Source organism: Oenanthe melanoleuca, chromosome 23 (genome assembly GCF_029582105.1).
Source record: "Oenanthe melanoleuca isolate GR-GAL-2019-014 chromosome 23, OMel1.0, whole genome shotgun sequence".
Lineage (NCBI taxonomy): Eukaryota > Metazoa > Chordata > Aves > Passeriformes > Muscicapidae > Oenanthe > Oenanthe melanoleuca.
This window is the reverse complement of record NC_079356.1, coordinates 162,596-186,683: the sequence shown is the minus strand read 5'-3', so window position 1 is coordinate 186,683 and position 24,088 is coordinate 162,596. Positions and strand designations below refer to the sequence as shown.

At 45.8% G+C, this 24,088-nt stretch overlaps 1 protein-coding gene across 49 annotated transcripts in view; it reads right to left on the bottom strand.

The window, feature by feature from the left end:
* Positions 1-24,088, bottom strand: part of EPB41 (erythrocyte membrane protein band 4.1) — a 92,947-nt gene that overhangs the window by 29,528 nt on the left and 39,331 nt on the right. For 15 of the 49 annotated variants that reach the window (XM_056509141.1, XM_056509146.1, XM_056509142.1 and 12 more), the window contains exons 2-12: positions 20,085-20,544; positions 17,212-17,442; positions 14,804-14,908; positions 11,819-11,861; positions 9,814-9,889; positions 9,135-9,353; positions 6,886-6,973; positions 6,180-6,332; positions 5,306-5,403; positions 4,794-4,966; positions 3,106-3,222 (exon numbers count right to left, since the gene is read on the bottom strand). In XM_056509141.1, the coding sequence (XP_056365116.1) occupies positions 3,106-3,222; positions 4,794-4,966; positions 5,306-5,403; positions 6,180-6,332; positions 6,886-6,973; positions 9,135-9,353; positions 9,814-9,889; positions 11,819-11,861; positions 14,804-14,908; positions 17,212-17,442; positions 20,085-20,537 (1,756 nt within the window). In that variant the 5' untranslated portion in view covers positions 20,538-20,544. Of the gene's footprint in view, positions 1-276; positions 560-1,764; positions 1,894-3,105; positions 3,223-4,793; positions 4,967-5,305; positions 5,404-6,179; positions 6,333-6,885; positions 6,974-9,134; positions 9,354-9,813; positions 9,890-11,818; positions 11,862-14,803; positions 14,909-17,211; positions 17,443-20,084; positions 20,545-24,088 lie in introns of those variants that run through there. The other 34 variants (XM_056509130.1, XM_056509131.1, XM_056509129.1 and 31 more) reach the window with 5 other exon arrangements.

Below are 24,088 nucleotides of genomic sequence, written 5' to 3'. Positions count from 1 at the left end.
ACTCCTTAGTAAGAATTACCGTTGTACTGAAAAGGTAACAACATTTCATCCATGTCTTAATAAAACATAGATAGAATAAGGTATCCATGTAGATAAAAACTTACAAGGTGGAGGCCAAAAAAAGAATTTTTTTCAATTTTTGAGTTTCCAGAGATTGGAATTACACTTTCAAGACAAACTCCTGGACACCACATCCTGTTGTAAACAATCTTAAAAACCACCCTAGCACTGCCAGTCGCACTCCCTCCCTGCTCCTCAGCACAGCAGCTCATTTCTGTGACCCAGACTCAGTGCTATCCTCCTCCAAGGACCATCGGCACTGTGTCCCAGTGTATTGTGTCCCAGCAGCAGTGACAGCTGCTGGAAGGTTGTACAGAGGTGACATGGCAGGGATGGCCGGGATGAGGAGGGTGCTGGGCGTGCAAAGCTGTCATTGCAGTGGTACCTGACTCCTTCGGCAACGGCTCTAGTTCTCTCACCACCATCATTTTCTCTTCTTCCTCCTCCTCCTCCTCCTCTTCAATTGGGCTTATCTCAATACTGCCAAGATCACGTTTGGCTAAAAAAGGATGTGTTAAAATGCCACCTTAAAGAGGAAGCAGCAAAGGAAATATTGCCACCAGCAAATCCACAAGGCCATCTCTCTTGCTGCTCTCCCAGAGCATCAAGACATGCAGGAAAAATGGTAGCACACACCAAGCTTCTCCTGTGCCATCCAACAATGAGTTCTGTGTTGCCAGAACTGTAAATTAGTTACATTTTCCTGATTAAGTGCATTTGGCTATTTTGACACATGATTTAAACACAGTAAAAAGCACTGAGATATAAAACATAGATTGGAACTGGATGATTTTTAACATCCCTTCCAAACCAAACCATTCCAGAATTCTATGACTGATCACCATCACCACGGCCATCACCTCACCAACAGTCTCTACTGGGAACAGAAAAGCCAGGATGAGGAAAAGTGCAAGAGGTGGATGAGAAGGGGCAGCTACAGCAGGAGTGCCCTGGATGTGCTCGGGTCTGACACCAGCTGATGTCCAATCTGCTGCCACACATCCCCTGGAATGCAGATTGACAGAATCTGCTGAACTGGAAGAGACCCACAGGGATCATCGAGTCCAGTTCCTGGTCCTGCACAGGGCACCCCAACAATCCCACTTGGTGCATGAAAGCACTGTCCAACTGTTCCTGGAGCTCTGGCAGCCTTGGGGCCATGGCTGTCTTCCAGTGGTTTTCATACCAACCAAGGAAACATGAGATGTTCCCAGTTACCTCCCTCTACAGCTTTAATCTCCTCTTCCTGCAACAAATAATCCATTCTACCTTTAATTATGATTAAAATGAATCTATCTGCAGCCACGATGTTGCTGTGACATCCTTCCCCAACTAGGCAAGAGGCAGCTCCCTAGTGAAGAAATAAAGTCGAATATAGGTGACCTCCAGCAGTCCTAGATCTCGTAACCTGATTTGCAGGCACTGCACGCACCTACAGCTCAGGGGAACAAACCTCACAGGAAGGGACAGTATGGGAGGAGCTTTAAGAGGCCACTGCACACTCATTCCACACACAGCCAGGGCATGGCACCCCCTCACTGCACCCAGAGCACACCTGAAAAGCAGCACACAGCAAAGCCGGGGTGATTTTAGTGCCAACAAACACCACCACAACCAGTGTAACCTCTGTCCTAAAGCATTGCACCACTTCAGCCCAGCAGCAACAGCACAGGAGCCACTGCCACCGAACACACGCGGCTGTACCTGACCGCGGCTGCACCAGCTGCGCCGGCTGCGGCCTGGCAACAGGAACCTTAACCACCTCTACCTTCTCCTCCGCCTCTTCCTCCTCTGCAATGGCTTTCATTTCAAAAGTTTCAAGAGTGTGTTTGGCTAGAAAGAGGTTTGCAGGTGTTAATGGGGGTTGGGGACCCTCACAGATACGACGGTCACCACAGCAAGGAGTGAGGAGGTCCTCCTCACTAGCTGGGAACAGCAAGGAGGTTTGCAGGCAGCTCAATAGTAATTTTTCACCATGGAATTGTATGTCAGTCTTTCTAGTGCTGTCAGACCCAACAGTGTATTGGATCACAGGAGGAAAGAACACAAACATAAGCTTTATGGGCTCCTTGCCCAGGAAAGGAGACGTGGGATACATGAACAGCTCTCGAGGGAGGAACTAGGAAGGGCTCTGCTTGCAAAGTCTGGAGGGAGGCAGGTGCTGGCTGGCAAATTCCAAGAAAAACATATCCATACAAAAACCTATCTAGAACCTAACAGCTTTAATTAAATGTACTTGAATGATCAACTTCAACGCTACCCTGGTGCCTGAAATTCCCCAACACCTGCTTTTACAGCACTGGGCTCTCCTCACCAGGAGATGCTGATTGGTAAGGATTCAAGGAATGCCCATGGAGGGGAAGTTTGCCACACTTCATAAAACTTGATCTAGACACTAGGAAAGCAGTAATAGAGTCAAAAGTACACTGTAAAAATCCTGGGTGGGTGGAGGATACCCAAAGCATTTGCATGTAAATTACCTCCAGCCCTAACCCACCACAGATGGTCACTATCCAAGTGAGGAAGACTGCAAATATTTGCAATACTGCTGCTGTGATACATTTACAAGTATTCAAATGTGCCCTTGTACTACATACCTCTTACGGATATTCATATTTATTAATAGTACCTATCCTAAGAGAAACATAAGCTCCACACAGTAAAATTTTCTCAAACACCAAAAAAAACCAACCCAAAATGGCAAGGAGCTCCTGGGATGAAGAATTTCAGAAGCTTCATAAGAAATTTTAAGATTAGACTTTAAAGTTTTCAAATCCATATATGCAAAATTACCCAGATTAAACAAGAGCACAGCCAGCACATCCTAATCTTTTCCCCACCTCCCCACAAGAACTGCAGTCTAATGAGGTGCAAGGTGGAAATTTAAGGAGTCTCCCAGCGTCTCCTATCACTGCGAAATTGTTCTTGCAAAGAAGTGAAAAGAGAAAGCCACCAGATTCGGTGAGAATTGGAAATCGTCAGGAACAAGCATGAAGAGGATAGGAAAGGCACTGCAGAGAGTTTTAGCCACCACCACAGCTATACCTGGCTTCTCTCGGATCTGATCCGCAGGTTTTGGTTCAGGAACCTCAACCACCACCACCTCCTTGTGCTTCTCTTCCTCTACGGCTCTGAACTCAACCTTTTGAGTCGCACGTTTAGCTGAAGAAACGGGGCACACGTTAACGAGCGCCCGCGCGGCAAAGCTGCACGAACGTCACATCCCCAGGCTGCTCTTTGCCAAGCTCTGACATCCAGGTGTAGTTCTGCAGCTGCCATTTCTCTACCCATCTGGGGTCATATTGTGGTCAATGGGCAACCAGCACCACTGGTCCCCTCACTGCTGTGCACCGTGCCTGAGGAGCCTCACGTGCCCAGACTGCAGGGAAGCTGGAATTCGGCTTTGCTGCCTTATGGAGCTTGACCCATCCCTGCCCTCCAGCTCCATGACACAAAACCCAGGCTCAGGATGTCACTGAGCCCAGGAGCAGGGACAGCCTGGCTGCTGCTGGCCATGGGGTGCTGGGAAGCCCTGGTACCCCGAGGCTGCAGCACAAACTCAGGGCTCAAAGCAACAAGGTCCCTGCTCCATCAGGTGTCCATGGTGCACAGGGATGATCCTCTACTCCTGGATCTTAATGCCCTGTGATACAGATTACATGAACCAAACTTAGGCACTCCCTTTTCCATGCTTCACCCACTCTGCTGGTATCTATTTCTTCTAAAAATCTCAGGGATGAGCCAATCTGACTGACACACTTCAACTCCAATCTGAACATCACTTTAAGAGACGCTGAAAAAAGTTTCTATTGTGGCAAAAAAACCTTCTCATGTAAAACTCATGTAAAATTTAAGGAATTATATTTAACTAAATAAACAGAATGGCTTAATTCCAGATTTTCTAAAGAAAATGCTTTGAGATCCAAAGAAGAAATATCTTTACAAGCAGAACTCTGCCATAAGCCTTCAGCACCCACCTACATTCTTCTTGTCATTAAGGCAGTTCTGCTGGGACCACCCTTGGTGCATTTTTGTATTGGGTCTGGCTGAGATGGAGTTCATTTACCTGTAACAGCCCTCACAGTGCTGTGATACTGAGATAAGCATAAAAACTGGGAGAGGTAATGGGCAAAAATATTGAGCAGTGTTAGAGAGCAGAATGATCACAGGGAATTCCTGTAATTGTGGTGAAGGTAAAAGGGGTAGATTAGGTGTAAATTGCCCACTTTTGTTCTGTGTTGTGACTATGCTGTTTTGGTTTTTGTAGGGGGAATTTTTGGTGTGGTTGGGTGGTTTTGTTGATGTGAATGAAGGCTGTGTGATTAATCAGAATTTTCTGAGTTGGAAGGAACCCACAAGATCATTGAGTCCAACTCAGAATCAGAGAAACATAAAACACTCTGAGCTGGAAGGGATCCATGAGGATCACAGAGTCCAGCTCTTAATGAATAGCCTATATGGAGAACAAACCCATCCTCATGGTGCTATCAGCACCCTGCTCTAAGCAACTGAGCACCAATTCAGTCTCACTACAGGCACATAATTCCTAAACATGTAAGGGGCAGGAGCAAGGTCTTGTACTATAGTGACAAGTTCCGTCTGTGTTTTTGTACAGCAGGGAATCCAGGCGCTCCTCAAGGAGCACTTCAGGGAATCCAGGCGCCCCTCAAGGAGCACTTCAGCATCCTGGTGATTCCAGAAGGGAGAGAAAGGTGCAGCAGGGACTGACTCACCCCCGTCGAGGCTCCTGGACGCCCTCTTGCTGGCCGTGCGCTCGAAGTGGGGCGCGGGCCGGTCGATCAGGGCGCTCGCCTGCCGCGTCTGCGCCTGCGTCCGGCCGCTGTAGCGGAACTTGGAGCCCAGCGCCAGGAACCGGCTCTTCGGGATGGCCTCGGTGGAAGTCAGCCTGGAAGACACACACACCTGTCTAAAAATGTCCCCTCCACCGCCAGGGAGGGGCATGTGAAGAGGAATTAAAATAGAAATTGAAGGAGTCTCTTGCATCCACTTGGCCAAAGAAATGCACATACTAATGATGTCTCACATCTACACGACCCAAAGATCTCTGTCTTATGGGTATTAGAAAGCAGAACTTACTTAAAAATTTACTGCAAAATAAACACCTACCAACCCTGAAACAATATCTCTCCCATTCTTCTAAAATGCTAAGGAACAATGTTCATTTTCAAAAGTTAAATGCAAGCACTAAGTTACTCAGGCTGAGGCTACTGTTCAGAAAACCCACCTGAAGAAGGTGTGATGTTCAACACATACTTTCCACAGCTTCTTTGCTGCCCGGTAACTTGGTAGCTTGAAGCCAATTGTACTTTCATACTGTTCTTGCTGTGGAAAACGTAAGTTATTTAAGTATAGCATGAAATAAATGTGGCAGCAGCCCAGTCCCCAGCCCACTACCCTGGTGTGCTGTGGCACAAACTGCTAAACTTGGCCCACAGTGTGCAGCAGGACCTCAAGTCAGAGGGAAGAGAGGGCTTGGCACTAGCCAGGTGTCCCTGAGGATGCACTGGGATTTGCAGAGTAACATGCCATGGGTTTTGAAGCCAGTCAGATCATTCATCCCCCCCATGATACTGCCCAGCTGTGGGTTGAAGTCAAACACTGACCTCCCTGCAAGCCCGGGTCATGGCAGTGAAAGGAGGAAAAGGAGGAGGAACATGAAAGAGGTGGATCCCCATTGTAGCCTCTCTCCCTGATCTAACCAGGCTGCTCCAGAGATTTCCCCATTCATGAGAGGCAGCACCAATGTATCTATTCCCTGCTTCCTGCACTTAGGGGAAAAACTAATTCTAATTTTGAATTATTTTCGTTGAATAAAAGCAAGACAAAGAGCCATTGTCTGCCCGGTTTCCAAGAAACGAGTTAGTGCTGCCCCAATTTCATCTGCAAACCTCGCAGGCCCTTCCCTGGACGCTGGAAATACCCAGTGATGCCAGGAGGTGGTGCTGGATGACGTTGTTAGACTGTCAGCAGCCGGCTTCAGAAACCCACGACACGCTCAGGCACAGAAGAGCCCGACCCCTGAGCCTGTCCCAGGACACACACACGGCCACACCGCCAGCAAACACAGGGTGACAGGAGCCCACCACAGCCAGTCCTACCTCCCCTGGCCGAATCTTTATGAAAAAGCTGCTGCGTTTATAGGAAATCTTCAGGACTTTGGGCCACGGGAAGCGGTTGATTCTCAGTTTATCTTTGTAAACAAGAAGGCCACTGGAACAGACTCCCAGAGTGATATCCACGCCTTCCAAGTCCTGGGAATGCAGACAAGGATTTAAGCAGTGTCAGGTTTATGAGTTTCATGTCATGACAGCTGCCTTCCAAATTATCCCCCTGGTCGTCCCAGAAATTCAGCTCCCACCACCAGGACTGTAGCTCCCAGCTCCACAGCCACCCTTCCTTTTCTTTCACACTTTTCCTGACAACTTCCTCCCCGCTCCTGCTGCTCTCTCCTGTTCTGCTAGTTGCCCAAAGGGCTCATCAAGAGCCCCTCCTGCATTTCTGGGAGCACAGAGACTCATGTGGCAAGGAACACATATTGTATTCTAAGTTATTCCGAGCAAGGACCTTTCTATACGAGGAGCTTTGGAAAGGTTCCTGTGACATATAAATAATAAGCAACCACAAAAGAATCACTTCTCTTGCAGGAATGCCTCAAGAATGCCTCAAGCATTCCTGCTCTATGTCTGTATTTCCACACCTTCTCTCTTTCCAAAGAAGCTTCCCAAAACAAGTGAACTTGCTCCATAAGGGAAGGATAATCAAATTACAAAATCCACAGACAGGTGCACACACGCTGGCTCTCACCTTGGCTTGGTGAAGGTCAACTCCATACATGGAAAGCTTTTTTGCATTCTCAAGAAATTCCAGGTCTGCTTGGGCTGGAGTCATAGATCTGCAGAAAAAGAAAGGACTTGGTATTATTCTCAAACTGTTGCTTTTAAGAGGAGACAGATGAGACTTCACGAAATCCATTAGATTTTCTTTTGCTTTCAATACAAAAAAATCTGTGCCCAGATGATGAATTATGAAATCACTCTTATTGCCCAAATTCGTGCTTTGAGACATCCCAATAAGATGGCTGCACTTTATTCTGTGAAGCTGTACAGGCCCTAGGGAAGGAAGTGAAAAACAGCAGTGAAGGGACACAACTTGATTCAGCAGAAGAAACCCAACTGAGCAAAAGGTGATAGGTCCTGTCCCCCACAGATTTGCTGCCTCCACACCTCCCCAAACCCAGCTATTGTTCTCCAACCAAACACACAGACAATTGAAACCACTCAGCAGAGATTCCAACCACAGGATCAGAAGAATGAGGGGTTTTCTGGGAACAGATGGTGCCCTGTCTGCAGGAGGGGCACAATTTAACAAAGACATCCTGATAATAGAGGCCATTATCAACGTTATTGAAGTGTCCCTGTTAATATGTTGCTGGAGCATGAGGTACATTAACACTCTGCTGGGAGAGGATTCAGCTGCATACATTTCATTTTCCACCCTCCTTTGATGTCCTCCTTTACCGAGGGCTCTCACACATCTTTGTATGTGATGTAAATAGAGGTTTGAGTGGTGGGAGACAGGGCAAAGTCCACCCTAAGGACAATCTTGTAGGAAATTCCCAGGAGCAGTCACCATCTTGATATGTGCCTTGTGCTTTGCAGCAAGAGCTGGAGCCTGGTTTAGCAGAGATTACCCTGGAAATGTCCAAAGAACACATGGATGTTACACTTGGGGACACAGTTTAGTGGTGAGCTTGGCAGTGCTAGGTTAATGGTCTTCAAGGTCTTTTATAACCTAAACAATTCCATGATTCTGTGATTCCCATTGAAAACCCTCTGAAGTTTAATGTTCACAGAATATGGACCAGAAATTAAATGTGGATGTGCTGCTTTCTCCTGCACATGCAGACAGATGAAATATAACTACAGCTTGTATCTTGAAGTCTCCTTCTGATGAAGCCATGCATAATTCAGCACTGTGATCCACCACTTCTAGCACAGTGAATGGCCTTTGACTCCAAATCATGAAGGTTGTCAGAGGCCCAGTACTTATTTTCCCTCATTTCCTCTCCTCTCAGTGTAATGGAGGGGGATCTATTTCAAATATTGATTTGCAGGCTTGAGTGAGGTGTTGAGTGGTCACAGCCAGGGCCCACATCCACCCTTCCCACTGTGGTCCAGTTTTTTGTTCTCATCTGCCTGTGAGAAAGTCTTGTCTTTGCTCCATCTTTTCCTTTCTAGGAAGATACATCCAAAATAGGATGAGGAAGAGGTTTAGTTACTGTCACCCTTGAATCTGATACCAGGGAGACTCCCAGGAGTCATTCAACCCTACTGAACCAGACACACCTGCCCAGGTCATGGCTGCACTAGGAAACACTTAACTCCAGGTTTGTAATTCCTGGATCACCTGGAATCCTTACACTTTAGGAAATGAATGTTACTAACTACATGTGGTAGAAGAATGCCACAAACAGGCTGCAGGCTACACTGTGTAAACAGAGAGACTAGATCAAATTACAATCCAAAATTACATACATCCTGAAGAAATACATTAAAAAAAGGCAAAGGACAAGGTTAAAACAAGTAAATTTTGTACCTGCACATGAACTAAACCCCACTTGCATGGCTATTCTGTGAGGGGAAAAAAGCACTTGTTAACAAATAATTGCAAGACTTCACATCTGCTTTCTAAAAATGTAGTTTCTTCTTCATTCAGCAAAAAAGCATTCCTGCTCCTAGAAAGATTTTGTCCCAAGTATTAGATATTTTCTTAAAAGCTAATGTTCACAGAATATCATAAAATCACAGAATGGTCTGGATATTGGAAGAGACCTCAAAGATCATCTCGTTCCGCCCCCTGCCATTGGCAGGGACACCTTCCACTCTCCCAGGTTGCTTCAAGCCCCATCCAACTTGGCTTTGAATATTGCCAGGGATGGGACATCCACAGGTTTTCTGTATCTCACAGAGGTGGGGAAAACACCAGAAAATCCCATTATTTCCCTTATTTCATGTTGCTGTGTACGAACAAGTCCTCCAGCTGCTGCACCTTACCTGTATGTTTTATGAAGTTCCACAACCTTTTCTTCAAGCTCTTTTGTCTGGTTTGGGGCCAGTTTGAAGTCACTGATGTAATCTGGGCCATGGAGATCAGGATCATAGTCTCCCAGCTCTGACTGGACCGTGTAGGAACCCAGCAGAGCCAAGGTGGCAAAGGAGCAGGGCAGCCGCCCTGTAAGGATGTCCTGTCTAAGCTGCAGACACAGGTAATACCTGGGGGCAGAGAGGAAAATCCTATTCACACAGAACAAAGAGACATGTACTAACTTAGGATCAGAGTATCTTTTTTTATGCCACTGATGAACACATGACAATGCTTGTTTCCAATTTTTACTTATTCCCAAGGTAAACAGCGTGGAAGACTGGGGGATTCAAGGTCACCTCCACTCTGCAAAGGGAATAAAGGCCATTTTGACCAGAAAATCTGGGCTTTAGGAAAGAATTTACTTTTCTATACAAACATGCACATAGCAGAGTTATAAATGACACTGCTTTACACATGGCCTCCAATGCAGACTGGGAGCATCCTCACATCCACCAGAAGCAAACCAAACCCCCTCCAAACAGTGAAGGCATCTGATCTCCTTGCTGAAGGAGGGAAAAACACCCAGATACGAAACATTTCTATTCCATATTCAGGAGACCATGGCAGTAAGATTCCCAGGTAACTCACCTGGTGATGTCCTCTGTCAGCTGGGCAGGATCTGGTGGATAAAACTTGACATTGAAGGTAAAATCCCAGGGGCTTCCTGAAATGACAAGGGAGAACTTGAGAAAAATAAACACACTGGGACAGCTTTTTGATGGTCAGTTGATATAAAAAAAAAGCTGGGAATATCCAATCTGATCTTCAGAATTTAGCAGATGCAACACTGATTTGATACTGCTTGCTCTCACAGCTGGCTGCAGCTTAACACCTGTGCAAGATACGATTTCATTTACAGCAGGTAAGAAAAGCAGGAGAATAAAAAGCAAGGCAGGGCAAATTACCTGGATTAACTACAATTTGTGGCAAAAATTAAATTCATTGCTAAAAAGCTCAATGACTGATGTGGTTTTTTTTCATTGACTGAAAAGGGATTCATGAAGACAAATCAGGTATAGGCAATAAATGAATAAATTAGGATTGGTCTACTGCTTAACCCACATTTCAAAGTTCAAGGAGGGCTGTGCTAAGTCACTCCTCAGCCTACTGCACCAGGATCAGGTGGTCAGACACAGCTTAAACTTAGCTCAACACAAGCATCAACCTCTGGATGAAGACAGAAAGCATCAGGATAGGAAGAGTTTTTCAAGTCCAGACCTAATTGCATTAATACAGCTTGCTGCAAACCTTGTGTAACATCATTACAGACACTAACCGAGACAGAATCCACACAACCACACACAGAATTGGAATTTTATGTGGTGTGGACAGCTCAGATGACACAGCTGAAGAGGCAACTCTCTCTTTCCTTGAAAATAATCCCATTTCCCAGTAGAAGATAGTCCTGAGTGATTTTCATAGTTGTATCTCCCCCTGCTGTGCCCTTTAACACTAGTTCAAAATAAGATTTATTCCAGAAAGAGATCTACCCCTGCACTTAACTCATTTAGAGGTTTATCCCAATCCCACCCAGGGAACAGGGGGAATGGAGCATTCCTTGATTTACTTCTTATACAATGCCACAACTGGGATAAACACAAGGCATGTTGTTTTCATCACACACAGTTCAAAAGAAGTGATTCCAAGGTGACAATGAAAGGAGCAGAGTTATCTAAACCACCACACACTGGTGCCCACACATTCATATGTACAATCAAAAGACCTTCAAGTAAAATAAAGTAATTTTCTATTTAACCCATCCCCAGGGGACCAGATTTCACAGCAGCTGCTGTTCATTACACCCACTAGGTGAATTTTATGGATGGAGCAGCTCCTGCCCTTCACATGCACCCTGCTACTGATTCCAAGAGAAGCTGCAAGGACCAGGAGCTTCCCTTACTCCACACTCCTGCGTTTCCCCCCCTACTCTGAATTTAATGACACTCTTTGTCCTGGGCCTCCCACCAAAAGCAGTTGAAAAACAGTATTTTCCTTCCCAAAACTTCCAAAACAGTCAGATCTGCTCCCAAGAGAAAACAAAAGCCTCTAAAACATATTTAATTTTGACACTGCCTTCATCTTGAACTAATTCAGTGCTAGCAGACCTTAAAACACAACTTGGGAGAGAGAATCTGTTATTTGAGATGGTATTTCTCAAGCCATTTATCATTCCAGTGCCCCTATTTGGATCCCAAAATAGCCTCAGGGTCCATAAAACCTTGTTCCACCATAACATTCTGCTTGGGACCTCCCAAACTCTTTTGGGATTTCAGTGGTTCCCACTGACGGCCATTTTCTCATCCTCCAGCAAGGAGCACATTCCCATTTCAGCACTGCACTGACAGTGTGGCTTTGCTTCAGGCAAACACACCCCAAGCTCTCTTACCAAGGAAATGACATTTTTTCCTAAATCTAGAGCATACCTAAGTCCTTAAGACAAACAGAAAGGATGCACAGACTGCTTGAACTTGTGCTGATCCCTGCCAGCCACCCTCACTTGACCTCTCCCCACCCCTGGCCCCCTGGATGGCTCACCAAAGCCACACTGGGAGAAACCACACCCCCATACACATGATAAATTCAATCTACTTACCATGAACCTGCTTTTTTATTTCTTTGGCAGGATCCAACCACGTCTGTAAGAGGATAAAAACATTAACAGTTTACCAGACATTCCAGAAACACCACAGAAAGTTGAAAATTGCTAAAAATAGAGGGGAAAAAAAAAAAGCACAATATTTGACTCAAAGGCAGCCATGGAAACTGGAGAGATGGTGCATTTTTCACTACTTTTACTCCAGGCTGTGGTCTCAGTGGGTGTATTTTCAGCCATTGACCTACCAAGGACTCATAAGGGAGGCAGGAGTAACAAGAGGGGAAAAAAAAAAAGCAAATTATTAGGTCTGCAAGAACAGAGCAAAAGGAACGGCCACAGCTACCAAACGCATCTTTGTTATTCTCCAGAACTTTTAATAATAATAAGTAAATAGGATGGATACATTAATTCTAAGCACCCTGTCTCCTTACTTAGTTTACTCAGATCAAAGATCACCAAGACTTCCTATTATTAGCTATAATAACAGGTTTTCAATGACCTAATTGCAGAAATACGAGTAAAAACACCCAATTCCTGTGTAAGGCTGGAATTTTTTACAGGAGTGTGACATAAACTTCATTTCTTTTAACTATGACTCAAGTTTCTAGTAATTATCTCTGCTACAAATTTAGAAATGTATTTCCCCTCCTCTGTAATTTGGGGTTTTGTGGGATGGTGGTGCAATTTAAGCCTCAAAACACAATTCCTACTTTTTCCATGGTCTGAGCTTTTCCCTTTGCAGAGGTCAGGGCTGTCCTGCTGCAGGTGCTGGCACTGAGCTACCAACGCTCCTGGAGAGGTTACATTTAAGCACCTCTTCATTTTCACCAGCTCTGAATAGGATTTGGATGTCCAGGTCTCCTGAGGTGAAGGAATTAACTCATTGAATCCCCCAAGCTAATCTCTGCTGACCAGAAGGACACGTAACTTCATGGCAGGGGGAGAGCAATACTTACATTTAATCTCCTCTTTTCATATGCCTGCTCCTCTAACATATAAAAATCTGTTTGAAAGGAAGGGCCTTTTTAGGGCCACAGCTTGAAGCAGAGCTGGTGCCACAGCCCCATGGCCGAGCTGGTGCCACAACTGCTTGTTACTGGGGCGAGCCCAGGGTGCAGTCATGCATCCCACCCTGCCTGATCCAGCAGACAATGATGGGAACAGCAATTAACAGCACTTTTATCCCACTGGGTCATGAATCAGTGGGAAACAATCCTCCCTTTCAGGGCAATGAGCTCCTTACTGCTCCGTGGTGCCCAGCTGCTCCAGCCACTGTCACAACCTCCTAAACCCACTGTTACCGTCTGCTATGCCCACATGGGTCCTTAGAAAGTTCATTCCCCAAATATCAAGGTGGAAAATCTCACATACAACCTTTCCCTATCCAGGTATACACACATGTATCTCCACACAGCTGCAGGTGAGGTGCAGGAGCTCATCCTTGGATCCTACTAATACCATTTTACCTGTGAATCAGTAACTCTGGGGAGGTCTTGTTTGAAGTTACAGCAGGACAGAGATGAAGCTTCAGATTTTGAAGTTCAATGAAACATAACCAGAAAGATTTTTAAAAAAAAAATGGCGTTTTCACCCATCAGAGCAAACCAAACCAGCTTGCTCCACACTGGAGCTGAACAACCTAAGGACAGTGGCCTCACCTGCTCCAGTTTCCAGCTCTGGGACACAGATCTGACAAAACAATCTGTTTTCAGTCCCTAAAGTTAAAAAGCTGAACAACCTCTCAGCCCTTGCTGGCTGGGAGAGAAGGTAAATGCTTCTGCTTCCAGAAGAATCAACACCAAAAGCCTGGACACAAGAAGAGCAAGTCTGAGGGTCCTGGAGACCACAGAATCATTCAGGAAAAGCCCTCTAAGATCATCAAGTCCAATCATTACTCCAGCACTGCCAAGGCTAGCACTATGCAGTGTCTGCAAGTGCCACATCTATATGCTTTCTGACCACTTCCAGGGACAGTGATTCCACCATTTCCTTGGGCAGCCTGTGCCAAGGGCTTGACAATTCCTTCCAGGAAAGAATTTTTCCTAATACCCAAATGCAGCAGTAAGCTACCCACAGCACACACAGAAGAAGCTGAGCCACTCCAGCTACACTCTTTTTGCTCTTAATTGGATCTAAAAGTACACCTACCCCTCCCTCTGCAAGAACAAACTCTGATTAAAAAATATCCATGTTATATATATGGAAAGACATTTCATATCCAAGAAAATTGGAAGTCACCAGAGACTGTAAAACAAGGTAGTTCTGCATGCCTCAGTGTTATTTTTGGTTGTTATTTTACCTGTGTATAAAACAATATAAAGTATTTAATGACAGACATCTGTCAGTCAGTAACCTGGCCACAGTAACTTGAGATTGCTGCAGATGAAGCAGTCAGAATACAGACCAACATAACTGGCCTAAAGGACAGAATTGGACCCTTTGTTTCAATTATTTCATTTCTGATTTATGAAATAGACCTTGAGTAATTCTGGAGTTAAAGAATAACCAAGGTTGTAAAAGATAAGACACTGCTTGAGTCAAATCAAACAAAGACCTTAAACTGAAACCATGAGTAGGAGCTTTGGTATAGAGCCACATCTGTTCTTCTGTAGGGCAAAGGCTCAACTCCAAATGGTATGGATGGCTCCAACCAAACGTTCCCAGTGCTGACACCAGTGCCAGGGCTGCCTGACCTTCAGCTTTATAACTTAATGACATCATTTTGCAGTAAACTAATAAAATTACTTTTCTCCAGGTGAAGACCCAAGTTCACTGGGACTCATTCTATGATTCACATAGCTTTTTGACTAAAATCCACACTCCTGTAGTCATTTATTCACCATTTCTTCCTGTGTGATGACCCACAGTCCATATTTAGGGAAGACACCAAAATGTGTTTGAAGAGGAGCTTCTGCCCCACTTCCTGCCCTGGGGAGATGATGCAGGAAGAGCTGAATCCCCCCGGGGCCAGCAGCTGCTTACCCTGGAGGTTGGTGTGTCCCATATGGCCAAACCAAAGTAGTCTTCTTCCAGCAGATTGAGGTGGTCACAGACTTTTTTAAGTAGATCCTGTCCCTTGGAGTGTTTCTGCAAATAGACAAAGAAATCCTGTAGGACAGGGTTGGGTTTTGCCTTTGTTCACAGGAGAGGGGAGGAAGCAAACAGGATCAAACCACACGGTGCACTACCAGTAAGGGGAAAAAGGGTCCTGCGTAGCTCCAAATCGTATCTCCTGGTTGTTTCAGAGCAAGGATTCCTTACAGGAAAAGGCACAAGACATAAAAATTCCATGGAGGCAACAAGAACCACACTGGGTCTCTCTCCATGTCTGAAAATCCCCCAAAGCTGGACTTCCCCACACAGCTCAAGAGACGCCAAGGATCTGTACAGGTTTCCCCTCCCCAGGCACATCGACAGTGCTGCTATCTCCCAGGTCCAGGCTAACAGACAATCGGGTGTGGATCAAGAGATGAAACTGCTGCTACAGCCTATTCATTTCAGGGGCAACATGACTTTCCTTAGGTTCAGAAAAAAAGACAGCCCATGATTTCCATGGCTTCTCCATCACCCTGCTCCGCTGATGAAAACCAGCTTCTCCCAACTGCCTCATGTGCCCAAAGCTGCTCAGCATACAGCTTCCTGCCTCTATAAATACACTCTGAGCACTCCAATGTCCTCTTCTTGTTTCCCCCATATCCTGCAGAAGTGAACTGACCCAAGAACCACACCCCCCTTTAGTCCAAAAGCATGAAGGAAAACATCCCTGAGGCATAAAACTGTGGCAACCAGAAGCTTATTCCACTGGAGGCTCTGCTTGAAGGAAGTGCAGTTCCAGTGATGCAAAATCAGCTTCACTAATGCCAGCAGCTCTCCTGTCAGTCATCTCTGCATGGCAACTGCTCCAAGACCCCTGCCTCATTTTATTCCTTGGCTTCATTCCAGCTTTTCAGCTGTCAGGTCCTTTGTGCACACATTGTGACTCTATAGGTAACATAATGTATGTGTTAGCCTGGGTATTCCTCAAGGAACTGGCACTGATATAAAAGCTTCCAGGGCTGTCAGTCAGAAAGGATGCCTGAAAACACTAATTTTCCTTGGATAAAGGCATCTGTGCTGCTCTTTGCCTACACCTTTGCAATTCCTTCTCTATTAAATCTTAATAAATTCTCAAAACGCCAGAGCAGAAATATACTGGCGCTAAAGTCAAGGGTGCTTCTCAAGCTAAGAGGGCTTACTGACACAGCAGCCCCCCTAATCCTCTGCAGTGCCCACCATGACACTCTGGACCTACAGAGAGACAGGTCTCATGTCCTGCTCAAACCAAGACCCCACATGGCTCTCCCTGTCCCTAATGGTATCCAAAGGCATGGCTGCAGCAAACCAAGGCACAAAGCCACAGCTTTCACTGGGATTTGGGGAAGAGGCTCCTTGGGGCTGCACACAATATACCTGGCCAAGGGGAAGGTGATGGGGGCAGTGATACTTTGAGCTGATCCCAGATAGTACCAGCAGCTCCATCGTTACACAAACACTCAGCACTGACCTACTTGCCCAGGATCACCCAAGGTGATTGTTCCCACAAGGAGCCCTGTGCCCAGATACCCTCTCCTGGCTCATTTACCAGCAAGACTGAGGGAAAAGAAGCTGGTGGAAGTATGCTCCAATGTTAAGTACCAGCTTATTAATATTCTGGACAAGTACTTCAATATTAAAATAGGGATTTCTGCTGTCTTCTTATTGCCCTGACAGCACCACAGCCCTGTGAGAGAATGCACAAAATAAAGGAGAAAAAAAGCTCTCAGATGAAGGGGGTTTCAGTGTTCTTAGTCAATATTATTTTAAATTGTTTACTGGAAATATATTCAACTGCAGGCTAAACACAGTGTGTTTTTTCTTTACATCCAAGCACCCTGAGGAAAGTCAACCAGCAGCCTGAGAGGTAAAGGCACCTTGAGAGACTCGAAAAGCACAAATCTATTTTATGCAACGCATTTTATTGAAAGCCAAGGAGGTAAAAGTTACATAGACAATTGCAACCTACCCCAAAAACCTAAACTCTTGCCTGGGATACAAATGAGAGAGATCGTGAACAGCAAGTAATACAAAATTTGGGTTTGGGCTTTTTTTTAAACTTCCCCCACCTTTACAAAGTAAGGCACCCTGGAATAGTGGAACAATAAAAAATAAAGATTCCTAGTATCCAGAGGTTTCTACAACACACTAAATAAGTTGTTATAACTTACAGCAGGCTTGATCTGCAGTAAAACCTGCCATGTAATTCCCTGGCAGCACATTAGACCCCTACTAAATCATGTTCGTGGTGATTTTTCAAGAGAAGCAGAAGGGAGAGGGAAGAGAGGAGAAGCAGAAACAAACCCCAAAGTACTTACATCCACAGAACACTCAAAAATGGTGTCATCCAGCAAGACAACTTTGCAGTACATGTTTCTGTGTCTTTTCACTGTTTTTTGGGCAGCTTTCAAATCCTTGTCTGCTTTAGTCTCCAGAGCCTCTGGCTTCAGTTCTGGCTTGGCACTCTCTTCCTTTGCTTCCCCTTCTTCTCTGTCCTCGAGGTCTCTTCCCTCTGGCTCCTGGTAGTCCCTCCTCTCCTCCTGAGCAGGCTGAAATCCCCAATTTAGAGGTGTGAAACAAACAAACAAACAAACAAAGAAACAAAGCATCACATGGGACAAGCATTGCAGGGTTGGGATCTCAGTCAGAATTCATTATCTCATTTTAACCTGTAACCCAGGACCTGGAGCAGCAGCTGGGGTGACCAAGGGAATGGTACTAATTTTTAAAACTTTTCCAAGTACTTTTCAAGTTTTCATTTTGTAAAGGATGCAATAAGAAAGAAGTAAGGGTTGATTAGACAAATCAGGGCAGATTACATCATGCATTCATGGATTCATGGTGCTAGTGACAGCACCTTCTGGACCGGGAAGGTTTTTTCCCTCCCAGGCAGGACTCCCACTGCTCCAACTGCCACTCTGGTGTAGCTGTTGTTCCAGTGCATTGGCCCTTGGCAAGGTATGGAGGAATTGTTTTAAACTGACAGAGGCTAGATGGAATACTGGGAAGAAATTGTTCCTGTGAAGGTGGGCAGGCCCTGGCACAGGCTGCCTAGAGCAGCTGTGGCTGCCCGTGGATCCCTGGCAGTGCCCAAGGCCAGGCTGGACACTGGGGCTGGAGCAGCCTGGGACAGTGGGACGTGTCCCTGCCATGGCAGGAGTGGGATGAGATGGGCTTTAAGGTACCTTCCAACACAAACCATTGTGGGTTTTTATGGTAATAGTAGCACTAAAAGGAGGGTCAGGGCTGAGGTTTCATAGCCATCGGATCTGACCAAGCAAAAAGGGAAGGCAGCCTGTACACCACTGTTCCTTTGCCCTCCAGAAGCACTTTGCAAGCCAGCTTAATCCATCAAATAGTAGAAAGAGATGCAGTTTGGGGACAGAAGAAGGAAGGAAGGGTTTTTTTTCTTTTTTTTCCTCTGCCACCTCAGCAGGTTAAATGAGTTCACAGCAGGCTGTGACGATGCCAGAAGGGGCTGGATGCAGCAGGAGCCCAGAGCAGCAGAGAAAGAGCAAAACCTTGTCTGCTCAGCCCATCACATCTCATGAAATCACACCCAGGCACAAGTGCACAGAGGTATTTAAAAACTAAATAATGTCCACAAGCTGCTGACTTCTGTTGCAGTAGAACTGGGACAATTGGAAGCAGGGAATCAGTCAAAGCTCCTAATGCCTGTCGGTCAGCATTTATCAAACTGCAGCACCTCGCAAATGCTTTCACAGCAGAAATATCTGCCGAGTGTCACAGTTCAGAAAGCCACTGACAGTGACATAAAAAAAGTACTAAAAAAAAAAAAAAAATACACAAATGCATTGTCTAAAATGAAAGGCCCATGAAGAAAAGCTGGGGTTCAAATTCACATGGGCTCAGGGCCAGCAAATCAGAGATAAATAAAGAAATCATGCACTAAAAAAACAGAATGGTTTGGGTTGGAAGGGACCTTAAAGCCCATCTGACCTTCCACTAGATCATCTTGCTCCAAGACCCATTCAACCTGGCCTTAAACACTTCTAAGAACAAGTTCCCCTTGAAAATACAATTTCTCGGCTGACATTGCCTGAAGATCTCCACCTCTTCCCCATCCTGCTAATCACAATCTTCAGAGGTATAAAACATGAGCAGAGATCATCCCATGGTCTTCAGAGGCTCAGAAATTTGAGAAAAGAAAGAAAAAGCTGTTACCTACTACCCTCTCTACAACTTCGTAATTTTAAGGAGGTACATTTTCAATTATTGCCTACTGGCAATGCTTGAATCTACGAAGTATTGCTCCAAAATTGAGCATTTGTGGGTATCTGGAGCCACTCTGAACTTATGGCAGTAGGCAAGAAATGCAGATTTCACCCTGTCTGGCTCCAGCAATACACACAGGTGGTTGTGATGTCAGAAATTCCCAGCCAAGGAGAAGGAATACCCACCTTTTTCCACTCCAGGCTCAAGCAACAGTACAGCTGTAACCACCCAAGAAGGAAGAAAGGACACCCAGTACCCCCAAATCAATAACCAGCCACAGCTCAGTGAATGTTCCCTGGGGGTGTCTCTGCCTCAATTTCTACTTTAAATTTTTAAACTTTAAATTTTGCATGAAAAATGACCCTGGCTGGAAAGAACAGACATCAGATGTCCCAGCAGCTGGGTTCAGCCCCTGTGCCATGCAGAAATCCCTGTCTATATGATGCATAAGCAGAAAATATTTCTATTTGGCAGGCTCAGCTTTAGCTTGGACCAAGCAGATGATCACATCCTAAAATGCCGTGCTTGCGTCCCTTGAAGAAACCCGTTCCCAAATCCATGTACTCTTACAATCTCCACCTTGGGCCACTGACCTGACTTGATCCTGCTCACACCAAGGACATCCTGACAATCAGCCCTGGTTTTGGACTCAATGAATGTGAACCCTCTGTGTTCTGATGTGACATCCCACACCCCAGCAGAGCAATGATTCAGCAGAGGGCGTTTTAAATCATGTGGAGTGTGACCCTAATTCCTGGAACAGGTATTCTGCAGGTCTGCTGCAGGGATGCAAGAGTGGGAAGTACACAATCAAACACAGGGAGCTGACAAGAGCCTTTCTGACATCTCACGACCTTTTCTGGTCAAGCTCACCAGCCTGGGATACGAAGTTGCCACAGTTCTGGCTACAAAGACACATTTTAAAGCAGCAGTCTGACAGAATGGGGTGTTTTACCTGTGTTTCTGCACTGCTTAAGGAATGGAGATCAAGCGATGGGTCAGTTCTGAGCTCAGGCTCAGGAGCTGCAATCGGGGCTTTCACCAGGATGTCTTCATCAGGGCTGGCTCCTAATCCTGCGTCTTTGTGGTCACCTCCCACCTCTTTAGGAGCATCAGTGTCTTTGTCCTCTTCAGATACCTGAGACTTGGGCCTCCTGAGGAAGGAGGCGAAGAGGCGGGAGAGCCCGCGGCCCTCAGAGGCGCGGCGCTCCCTCTTGCTCTGCTCGTCGTGCGTGGGGGTGTCTCCGTTGGAGGCCTTCTGCCTCTGGGGCTGTCTCTCTGCTGCTGGCTGGGCCCCTTCCTCCAGGGAAGCCTCCTGCTTCTGTGTTTCAGCAGCTCCTTCCTCCTCCTTGGCTTGCTGCTGCTCTGAGCTGTCAGGGTCGGCTGCTGGGCTCTTTTCTGTTGTCATGATGACGCTGTATGAGAGGAGCAAACAGGCTCCATCAAGAGGTGCTCAATACCCAAGTCTGACTGAGCTATTCAAACCAGCCACAAACACAGACACTCCATGTTCACCAGTCACACCACCCTGTCACAGAACCACAGTAGAAGGGATCCACAGGGATCATCAAGTCCAACTCCCAAGTGAATGGCCTGTAAGGGGATGGAAACCTGGCTGACTCCAGTCTATAAAGTCAACAAAAGCAAAGTCATTCCTTTTGTTACAGTTTGCTTTGAAGATAGTCTCTAAGGTCCCTTCCAATCTAAACCATTCTAGGAATCTATGATCTAAAACACACCAAACCACACTGCTGGGGACAGGACCCATCAGTGTTGAGCAATCACATCATTCTGCAACAGAAGAATCTAGTGGAGTCCAGCAGGCTTTGGGATTCATAAGATATTTGCACTGCACACTGGAAAAACGTCAAATTAAAAGGTTTACAAACAACATCCATAATGGAGACCAGATTTCCTTCAAAGCTTGTGCTATTACACTGATGCAATGTTTATTTCAACTTTAGCTTGGGCTGTTGACACAAAAAGATGGAAATCACATGAGAAGAATATCTATTTAAGGTATAAAGAGGACCCAAAATAATCATGCTTTAGAGGGGATAGAACTAATCTTTGCGCACCACATCACATGTATCTGCAGAAATAAATTGCCATTGCTTACACTGAGCAAATAGCACATAATCCAATACGCCTCAATTCCCCAGCCCCAGCCTCAGTGTATAAATATTTGTTCAAAATACACTTAAAATTGAGAAACATTCCAAGATGTCTTCCTCCTACATATTATCGCATTCATCAACTTTAATTTAACTCATCCTGACTGCTAAAAGAACCAGAGTGCTTGAAGTAGAAAAACCCTCCCAGCTCTTCAAAGGACTTTGCCCATGTGTTTAATGCCAACATTTCACATTATTTCTAATGCCATCGTAAAACCTTCCTTGAATTTGTTTCTGCAGCAACACAAATTTCCTGAGGTTACAGGGTTTGATTTGGGATTTTTGTTGGGTTTTTTTCACTTGGAGTCAGCCCCACCAGCCAGCCTTGGGGCCAATCTGCAGGGCACATTTAGCATGGTCTCCTGCAGAAGCAGAAGACAGAATTACTCTCCACTCACAATTTCGCCTCTGTGAGCTGCTCTGGGTATTTCCAATCCAATGGAGTGGCAGAGGCCACTGAAACAGAAGCTTCCGACCTGCACTGAAAAAACAGGCACCCAAGCAGAGAACCTGTATCATGAGCACCTGATGGACCAGGGATGCTACAAGGCAAAGAGAGTGCCCAAACATGTCTGCGATCAGTTTGCCGATGGCAGCATCTTACATCCTTGTAGCTCTTGTGTCTGCTCCCCTTTCTCCTGCAATCCCTTGCCACAGATGCTGCTGGCCCCATTAGCAACCCATGGTTCCTACTGCGGAGAATCCCAGCCACTACACAGCCAATTTCTGTTCTCATCAACTCTCCAAGAATTCCTGGAGATGCCACAAGGCAGTGAAGAGGCCAAGGACTCTGTTCAGCCAAACACCCATCACCCCAAACCCACTATGCCAATGTCCAGGGCAAAGCTCCCAATGCCCCAGCACACATAGAATGAAAGGGATGTTCTGCAAGCCTGTCCCACCACAATCACACACCAGCAGCCAGCTCCCTCTGGCACCAGCTGTTGGAGTAGCCTGCTTTGTAGTTGCTTCCTACTGTGTTTATTTTGAATAAATACATTTGTAGGAGTTGTTATCAAAACACACAACATTGGACAAGTTGTTCTTCAAACCACAAAGACAGAACCAAAGCTTTGGAGATGACGTCGGCGGGGAGGGCACAGCTAAGGAGCAGCTCTTATCGGCCGCAGGAAGCCCCAGGGACAGTCCACAAAAGAAAGTTTCCTCTGGATGTACTTTTCTCTCTATAAACACCAACAACTTGGAACAAGATTTGTTGGCTTGTTTACATTTCAAAGCAGCCACGGACGTTTCCGGGTGCAGGAAGGTGGGTCTGGCTGGCGATGAGCAAACACCTCCTTGTCTCTCCTCCATCCCACGAGAACCACACTGCAGCTCAGCCAGATCTCCTTGGCAGCACTGGGGATGCAGAGATGGGCACGTAGGAGCCCTTCTCTTCCCAATGAACATTTCATAGCTGCCAGAACCAATAAATCACTGGGTACAACAAACACCTTTCTGCGAGACCCGAGTTCACTGCTCCAATGCATGGCCTCCCTGCTGGCTCCCTCCCTTGGAAGTTTATGCTCAGAAATTATTTCACCTACATTCATACAGTCTGTGATTCTGTGATTCTACAAGAAAAGAACTTTTCCTGCAAGGAGATAGGTGCCAAGTGGTATTTTGTTTCCAACCCAGCCCACAGCAGGGCAGACACATAGAGCAAGGTTCCCGCTCCACTGGTCTTCAACCCATCCCTTGGAGAAAGCACTGCCCACAGCCAAACCACAAGCAGGTTTTTATTAAAATTAAATTTTCTTCCCTTGCTATTCCATAAGACGATTCTGCTGAGCCTGCAGGTGTCTCAGGAGCTCCCTGGATGCTGGAGGAAGATGCTGTGACATTGTATGAGCACTCAAGCAGTGCTATTAATGTTCTGCTCTGAACTGCCACACTGTATATACTTCATTTGGGGGGGGCTTTCTCTGGTAGAGGCTGAATGTTTGGTGCCTGTAAAAGGTTGTCTCTTCTGTAAAAGGCAGGCTCTTCACAAGCCTGGAGTGTGGAAGGTGTTAAACACGAAGGAAATAAGCAAACTACAACAAAACTCAGGTATGATCCCAGCAAGAGATTTCAGAGTAACAATCTCATCAGAAAAGAGTAAAAATACGTACTTAGATCTAACATTTTTAAGCTGAAGAACATCCTGCAGATAAAAAAGCTTTGGCAACACGAAGCAACCTGAAGAGAAAGGTATTAAATATTTCCACAGCAGTTAAATATCTCCTGTGCCCTGCTGAGGACACCTGCACCACAGGGTGACTTCCCACCACCAACATCCCACCTCATTTGAATCAGAGCAGCTCCCAAGGCAGAATCTGGACCTCCTCAAGAAGCAGTGACTGTCCCTGGATCCCTGGAAGTGTCCAAGGCCAGGCTGGATGGGGCTTGGAGCAACCTGGGATAGTGGAAAGCATCCCTACCCATGGCAGGGGGTGGGACGGAATGGGCTTTAATGTTCCTTCCAACTCAAGCCAGTCTGTGAAAAATCTAACTCATCCTTGTTTCCAAGCCTAGAAAAATGATTTGTGGCTTATGTCATAACTTACTTAATTCCCAGTGTCTTAGTCTTTCAGAGAGAAGAAAAAGGACTATCCATTCAGTTCCTGGAAACACAAACTGTCTTGCAGAGATGCCCAGTACCAGATAACGGGTGGGACAAACTGTCTTGACCTTTCTACACAAAAATGTGTCGCTTCACCAAACACTGCTGCTCCAGCAAGAGCTGGAGACAATGATAAGACACAAACTTCTGCTAAAAATAGGCAAAAGTTAAATCGTTTCA